This window comes from Vipera berus (assembly GCF_964194415.1).
Source record: "Vipera berus genome assembly, contig: HAP1_SCAFFOLD_416, whole genome shotgun sequence".
Taxonomy (NCBI): Eukaryota; Metazoa; Chordata; class Lepidosauria; order Squamata; family Viperidae; genus Vipera; species Vipera berus.
This window is the reverse complement of record NW_027673367.1, coordinates 18,177-26,358: the sequence shown is the minus strand read 5'-3', so window position 1 is coordinate 26,358 and position 8,182 is coordinate 18,177. Positions and strand designations below refer to the sequence as shown.

General features: G+C 50.8%; 1 protein-coding gene across 1 annotated transcript; it reads right to left on the bottom strand.

The window, feature by feature from the left end:
* Window positions 1-1,284: 1,284 nt before the first annotated feature.
* LOC308679399 (protocadherin-8-like) lies at window positions 1,285-7,936 on the bottom strand (the record flags this gene model as incomplete). The annotated part of the gene is made up of 3 exons (XM_081347012.1): window positions 5,258-7,936; window positions 3,144-3,211; window positions 1,285-1,415 (listed from the first exon to the last, which is right to left on the bottom strand). Coding segments are annotated over exons 1-3 (2,824 nt in total), but the record flags the coding sequence as incomplete, so codon positions are not given.
* Window positions 7,937-8,182: the final 246 nt, after the last annotated feature.

Here is an 8,182-nt window from a genome sequence, read left to right as displayed (position 1 = left end):
TCTTTTTTACCACTGATTCTATTTTACAGTGATCATGTCGAACTCTTTTGAAAGTCTGCCCCAAGAACTGTTTCTGTGTTTAACCAAAACTACATCCGTTGTAACCCAAAGAGAGATATTTTTATTTATTTTTATTTTATTTTAATCCCATTTACATCCTGCCCTTCTCCGAAGACTCAGGGCGGCTTACAAGCTTAGCAGTAGCCTTCATTCTATGTATATGCCTGCTTATTAGGGCTTTCCCCCCCCCCCAAGTGGCATTATTACAAAGTCAGCTTAATTGCCCCCAACAATCTGGGTCCTCATTTTACCTACCTCGGAAGGATGGAAGGCTGAGTCAACCTTGAGCCTGGTGGGACTCGAACCTGCACTAATTGCAGGCAGCTGGTGTTACTTAAGGAGGCATTAGCCCACTGCTCCACCGAGGCTCTTTAAACTGTGGGACCCAGTAGCAGCAACAGTAACAGAGTTGGAGGTCATCTAGTCCAACCCCCTGCTAAGGCAGGAAACCCTATACCATTTTAGACAAAGGGCTGACCTATACTATTTCTGATCAATGGTTGTCCTGTCTCTTCTTAAAAGCCTCCATTGTTGGGGCACCCACAATTTCCCAAGGCAAGTTGTTCCATTGGTTAATTGTTCTCACCGTTAGGGAGTTTCTTCTTAATTCCAGATTGCTTCTCTCCTTGATTAGTTACTATCCATTGTTTCTTGTCCTGCCTTCAGGGGCTTTGGAGAATAAGTTGACCCCCTCCTCATTGTGGCAGCCCGCTCAAATGCTGGAAGACCGCTATCATGTCCCCCCTAGTCCTTCTTTTCTCTAGACCAGGGGTAGGCAACCTCGGCTCTTTTATGACTCATGGACTTCAACTCCCAAAATTCCTCAGTCAGCATAGCTGACTGAGGAATTCTGGGAGTTGAAGTCCATGAGTCATAAAAGAGCCGAGGTTGCCTACCCCTGCTCTAGACTATCTATACCCAGATCCTGCAACTGTTGTTTGTATGTTTGAGCTTCTAGGCCCCTAAACATTTTTGTTGCTCTTTTCTGAACTTTTTCCAAAGTCTGAAGATCTTTTTTGTATTGTGGAGACCAAAACTGGATGCAGTATTCTAAGTCTGGTCTTACCAGGGCTTTGTAGAGCGGTCCTGCTACTTCAGGTGTTACTGATTCTATCTCTCTACGAATGCAACCTAGGATTGCATTGGCTTTTTTAGCTGCGGCCTCACACTGCTGGCTCATATTTAAATTCATCACAAACCATGATTTGCAGTGGTTCAACTTACCATTCTGTTTCCCAACTTTTTCTAGGGAGGTCTGTTTCATTCCGTCCCTGCTCGTGTTGAAGTCGCTGTCGTTGCATTCGCTATCTCCTTTTCCACTACCTTGCGCACTCACGTGATCCAGACCCGAACAGCTACAGCACAGGGAAGAGAGACAGAACAGTCAGCCTCTTCTCCAGCCAACATAACATGGTTAAATTTTCAGGGATCAAAAGTCTAAAGCAGAAGTAAGTCTCGTGGGTGTCCTCCAGATGGTTTAGATTCCCAACCTGACTTCTTGATCATGGGGACGCCAGATGAAATCCAGGTCCTTTGGTACGTACAAGTGTCTGAAGAAGCTGACAATTCATCAGAGTAACGACAGGAGTGTCTCAACACGTGACATGTATACAAAGGAATGGAAGGATTTTTTTTTTAAATTCCATTTATATCCCACCCTTCTCTGAAGACTCAGGGCGGCTTACAAGCTTAGCAGTAGCCTTCATTCTATGTATATGCCTGCTTATTAGGGCTTTCACACACACACCCAAGCGGCATTATTACAAAGTCAGCTTATTGCCCCCAACAATCTGGGTCCTCATTTTACCTACCTCGGAAGGATGGAAGGCTGAGTCAACCTTGAGCCTGGTGGGACTCGAACCTGCACTAATTGCAGGCAGCTGGTGTTACTTAAGGAGGCATTAGCCCACTGCTCCACCAAGGCTCTCATGTTGTGATATCATAGGACAAAACTTGCTTACCCCCATGGATATGAAGCTGGAAAGAATCCGATTCCTTGTTCCTGACGCAAACAATTCCATGTGCCAGGAACAGAAGAAGTTAGTTAAAACTTGTTCATTGGAAATGAAATAGTAAAATAAAATAAACTGTTTGGCAGAGGTTTTCTACAGAATTGTAATAATCTAACCACCTGGAGGAATTGCACGGAGCAGAGTCAGACCTAAGTACTGTATGTACATAATTCTGAGTAATCTAATTGCCTCTAGTTTTGGTTGCCATGATATAAAAAAAGATGTTGAGCCTCCAGAAAGAGTGCAGAGAAGAGCAACAAAGATGATTAGGGTCCTGGAGGCTAAAACATATGAAGGACCGGTATGTTTAGCACTTTAATCATCACTGTTTATCTCCTTTGCTTCACTCATTATCTCCAGTAAGAATGCTTCACACTGTCTATCTTCCTTTCCTTCCTTCCTTCTTAAACTTATATACCACTTCACAGTGCTTTACAGCCTTCTCTAAGTGGTTTACAAAGTCAGCATATTTATTTATTTATTTATTTATTTGTTTGTTTTTATAAACCGCCCTTCTCCCGAGGGACTCGGGGCGGTGTACAGAGGAAGGAAGGTATACAGATTGAACAATAAAAAACAATAGTAAAAACAAACTGGGACCCCAATTAACGCTATCATGCCAGGCCGGACTGCTGGAACAGGAAAGTTTTTAAGTCGCGTCGGAAGGTACGGAGGTCGGGGGCCATCCGGATTTCGGTTGGTAAGCTGTTCCAGAGGGCTGGCGCACCCACTGAGAATGCCCTCCCCCTGGGGGCCACCAGCCGACATTCCTTGCCCCCAACAATATGGGTCCTCATTTTACTGACCTCGGAAGGATGGAAGGCTGAGTCAACCTTGAGTCCCACCAGGATCGAACTCCAGACTGGGCAGAGTTAGCCTGCAATACTGCATTCTTGCCACTATGCCACCATGGCAGTATATCCTTCTCCCAGATTATCTCCCAGTTTACAACAAGCAAATCAATCTTGGAACCCTTGATGTAAAATATGTACCATTTTACTAACACTGGAGAAACAATGCAAAGCAGAGAGAAGTCCAAAGAACTGGACTGGCATCGTATGTTATGTTTACCTGAAATTTGAAGCTGATTGACTTGCTTCCCATTCAGATGCAGCCTCAACAGGAATAAGAATCTGAGCCTATCAAAGAGAAAGAAAGAAAGAAAGAAAGAAAGAAAGAAAGAAAGAAAGAAAGAAAGAAAGAAAGAAAGAAAGAAAGAAAGAAAGAAAGTTTCTTTCTTCAGTGCTAAAGAAAATAACACACAATAATACTTTAGACCAGACATGTCAAACACAAGGCCCGGGGGCCGCATCCGGCCCGCGAAGTGGTTTCATGTGGCCCGTGAACCCATCCTGGAAACAGTGAGGGAACGGCCCCCACTGCCTTGGCCCTGGCCCAGAGACCCCCCTTCTTCCAGAGACCCTCAGATCTGTCCCACTCCTGCCCAGGCCCCCATAGGCACCCTTGATGCGAACGATGTAGAGCTGGCCATGCCCACCCAGTAGGCCATACACACTCTAGCCACGCCCACCCAGTAGGCCATGCCCACCCTGGCCGTACCCACCCAGCCCCCTGAGGGCAACCACAATGCTGATGCGGCCCTCAATGAAATTGAGTTTGACACCCCTGCTTTAGACGAAAAGCACGACTTGAAAATTTGCTCCTTGCTGCAATTCCCACCTCCTTCTGCCTTCTTTGGAAAGGCTGTAGGTCTCGGCTTGAGTCCACTGCTAAATCTATATTTTTTCAATTAAATGTACTACTTCCAACCCCTCCCAGAAAGAAAATCCATACCATTGGTGATTGGTGTTTTATAAAGTAATCAAACGTTTAAGTACACTTGCCAGAGCGCCAGATAATGGACTTGGGCAGAAATATTTCTTTCTTTTTCTACTTTCTTCTATTTTTTTTTAAAAAAATCACACTTTAATTGGTTTATACCTCCTCTTTTTTTGGCCCTAGATTTGGGCGTTCTTTTAACAGAATAGGACTTTAGAGCTGGTGGGGATTTCAAACTGACTTAATCCACAGCAAAATAAATAAATAAATAAATCCTTCTGTGCAGGGCTAATGGGTAGGGCTTAAAAATCAGATGAACATGTGTTTCAGTTTTGGATAGCCAGGAGGTTTGTCTCCTGACAGCTAAATTCATCAACCTGGAAGACTATTAACTGTGCGGTTAAAACAGCTGTAGAAAGTTTAAATTTTTGAAATGAAAAAAAGGCCCAGCTTGTAAAACTTCGCAGCAACCTGGAATTAAGGAGAAACTTCCTAACAATGAGGACAATTAACCCGTGGAACAGCTTGCCACCAGAAATTGAGGGTGCTCCATCACTGGAGGTTTTCAAGAAGAGACTGGAGAGCCACTTGTCTGAAATGGTATACAGTTTGTTCCTTGAGCAGGGGGCTGGACTAGAAGACCTCCAAGGTACCTTCCAGCTCCTATTCTATTCTATTCTGTTCTGTTCTGTTCTGTTCTGTTCTGTTCTATTCTATTCTATTCTATTCTATTCTATTCTGTTCTGTTCTGTTCTATTTTCTGTTCAATTCTATTCTTATTCTATTCTATTTTATGTTCTATTCTATTCCTTATTGTATTCGATTATTTCTATTCTATTCTATTTTATGTTCTGTTCTATCCTATTCTATTCTGTTCTATTTTATGTTCAATTCTATTGTATATTCTATTCTATTTTCTGTTCTGTTCTATTCTATTGTATATTCTATTATATTCTATATTCTATTCTGTTGTATTTTCTGTTCAATCTATTCTTATTCTATTATTTCTGTTCTGTTCTATTCTTTATTTTATTCTATTCTATTATTTCTATTCTTATTCTATTATATTCTGTTCTGTTCTATTTTCTCTTCAATTTTATTCTATTCCATTCCATTCTATTCTATTCTATTTTATTATTCTATTCTATTCTATTCTATTCTATTCTATTCTATTCTATTCTATTCTATTCTATTCTATTCTATTCTATTCTATTCTATTCTATTCTATTCTATTCTTCCATTCCTTTCTAAAATAAAAATTCATTCCAAACTTCACTCTAGGCTGGAGACATCATTTCCAAGGGAAGAGACTAAATCCCACATCCGCCCTGTTAGAGCTGTTAAATATAAGAGGTGAATCTCAGTAGCCAAACGGGGTCCGGATTTAATCCTAGTTGAGGAGATACCTGGGAGTCACAGGTGGGCGTTTCCGTCTCAGTCACCCCCAAGGAGTCAAGGCTCCCTTCTTCAGCTCGCCAGAAGCCACCACACCCAGCAGAATCTTTGGGGATCCCATTCCCACATCGAGAGACGGGACTGCTTCCTCCTCCCACCGTCTCGGATGCCTTCCCAAGTGGGAACTTCTTCCTGCCCGCCCAGATGGAGGCTCCCACGAGGAGAATGGCCACCAGCAAAACCCCACACCCGCCGCCCAGCAGGGCGATCCAGAGCACCGAGGCGTCCCACGGCTCTTCTCCAGCAGCACCAAAGTGCAACGCCACCATCGGCCTGCTAGAGGGCAGCGTCTCCGTGCAAATCAGCCGTAGCGTCGCAGAGCAAGTCAGAGCAGGCTGGCCACCATCTTCGACGGCAATGACCAGGTGGAAAGCAGAGCCCGGCGTGGACTCGCGGGGGACCCGGTCCCGCAGGAAGAGGTCTCCGGTCAGCGGGTGTACCCCAAAAAGCATGGGAAGACCCTCCAGGAGGGAGAAAGACAGCTCGGAGTTGCGACCGCTGTCGGCGTCCCGGGCTGCCAGTCGAGCGATCAAAAACCCAGGTGGGGCGCCGAGAGGCAATGGGAGTTCTGCCAAGCCGTTGACCAAAGGCGGGGAGACGATTTGGGGCGGGTTGTCGTTCTGATCCTCCACCACGATAACAACCAGGGTGCGTCCGCACAGCGATGGGATCCCACTGTCACAAGCTTCCACCACCACTTCGTGCCACGACGATGCCTCCTCTTCCTCCTCCTTGTCCTCGCGGTCCAGGGAGAGCTGAGCTCGCACGACGCCCAGGTGGGGATCCACCCAGAACAGGTTCGACGGGGCGGACGTTCCCAACAGCCGGTAGGTCACCTGTCCGTTGGGTCCCAGGTCAGGGTCGGAAGCCCCCACGGTGGTCAGGTAGGCCCCCGGCGGGTTGTTCTCCGGCAGGGCCACCTCGTAGCGGGCCTTGGCGAAGCGCGGGGCGTTGTCGTTCTCGTCGGCCACCCGCACGGTGAGCGAGCGCACCGTCTTGGCCGGGGGCGAGCCCAGGTCCTCGGCCACCAGCGTCAGGTTGTACTCGGCCACCCGCTCGCGGTCCAGGGGCCCGGTGGTCAGCACCAGGTAGCTGGCGGCGTCGTAGGCGCGCTGCAGGGCGAAGGGCTGGTGGGGCGCGGCCAGCAGGGCGCAGCGCACCTGGCCGTTGGCGCCCGCGTCGCTGTCCGAGGTGCTGACCAGCGCCACCAGGCTCTGCGCGGCCGCCGCCTCGCTCACCGACGCCACGGCCGGCCCGTCGGGCGCCGCCTGGTCCTCCAAAGCGCCGCCCGCGGGCGCCAGGGCGCTGATGGCCAGGGCGGGCGCGTTGTCGTTGACGTCCAGCAGGCGCACCAGCACCTTGCAGCTGGCGGAGAGCGGGCTGGCGCCGCGGTCGCTGACCTGCACGTCCAGCTCGTAGGCGCGCTGCCGCTCGTGGTCGACGGGGGCGCGCAGGGCCAGCCGGCCGGAGAGCGGGTCGAGGCTGAAGAGGCGGCGGGCCTCGGCGCCCACCTGGCTGCCCCAGGCGTAGAGCAGCTGCCCGTTGGCGCCCTCGTCGGCGTCGGCCGCGGCCAGCTCCAGCAGCAGCGCGCCCGGCGGCGCGTCCTCGGGCAGCTCCAGGGTCAGGAGCGCGCCGCGGGGGAAGGCGGGCGCGTTGTCGTTGGCGTCCAGCACGCGCACGCTGAGCGTGGCCGTGCCCGAGCGCGGCGGGCTCCCGCCGTCGGCCGCCACCAGCTCCAGCCGGTAGCCCGCCTGCGCCTCCCGGTCCAGCCCGCGCAGCAGCACCAGCTCGGCGCAGCGCAGCCCGTCGGCCCGGCTCTGCGCCTCCAGGCCGAAGGGGCTGCCCGGCGAGAGGGCGAAGCTCTGCAGCCCGTTGGAGCCGGCGTCCGGGTCGTGCGCCAGGGGCAGCGGCAGGCGGGTGCCGGGCGCCGCGCTCTCCGACACCTCCAGGGCCACCAGCGGCTGCGGGAAGCGCGGCGCGTGGTCGTTGATGTCCCGCACCTCCAGCTCCACGTGCAGCAGGCGGAAGGGCGCCGGGGACCCCGCCGGACCCCCCAGGCTGAGCACGTCGAAGGCCAGCAAGCAGGGCGCCTCCGCCGCGCCTCCTCCGCCGCCGCCGCCGCACAGCTGCTCCCGGTCCAGCCGCTCGGTGCCCAGGCTCAGCTGCCCGTCCCGCTCGCGCACCCGCACCAGAGACCCGTTGCCCGGCGCCTTCACTAGTTGGAAGCCGCGGGCCGCGGCCTCGCCGGCAGAAGCTGCCCCTGGCTCTTCCTCGGCCAAGGTGCCGAGCACGGTGCCCGGAGGAGCCTCCTCGTCCACGCGGAACCGAAGTCTCTGGCTCTGGGCCCCGCGGAGAAAGAAAACCTGGAGGAAGACGATGGGGAGAATCGAGAGCCTGGCCATGGTTCCGTTCGAGATGTTGGCCGGAGGGGGCTTAATCTGCTCCTCCGCTTTTTCTCCACCGATGCTGAACAACTGGCCTTGGTGTCTGCTGCTGATCCTATCTAGCCAGCTGTTCCCCTCTTCCCTGGGATCATATGGTCCCCAGTATGTAAATGAGCGCCCTCCGGTCCCCATATGCAAATAAGCCAGGCTGCCCCTCTCCTGATAACCTCTGATGGTGTTTGTTCTTCTGGGTCACCTTCAAAGGAACAGAACATCAGGGCTGATGCTGCCCACAAGGCAGGAATAGAAAAAAGAATATAGAGTAGAGTAGAGTAGAGTAGAGTAGAGTAGAGTAGAGTAGAGTAGAGTAGAGTAGAATAGAATAGAATAGAATAGAATAGAATAGAATAGAATAGAATAGAATAGAGCAGAGCAGAACAGAACAGAATAGAATAGAATAGAATAGAATAAATATATGGAATAGAATAAATA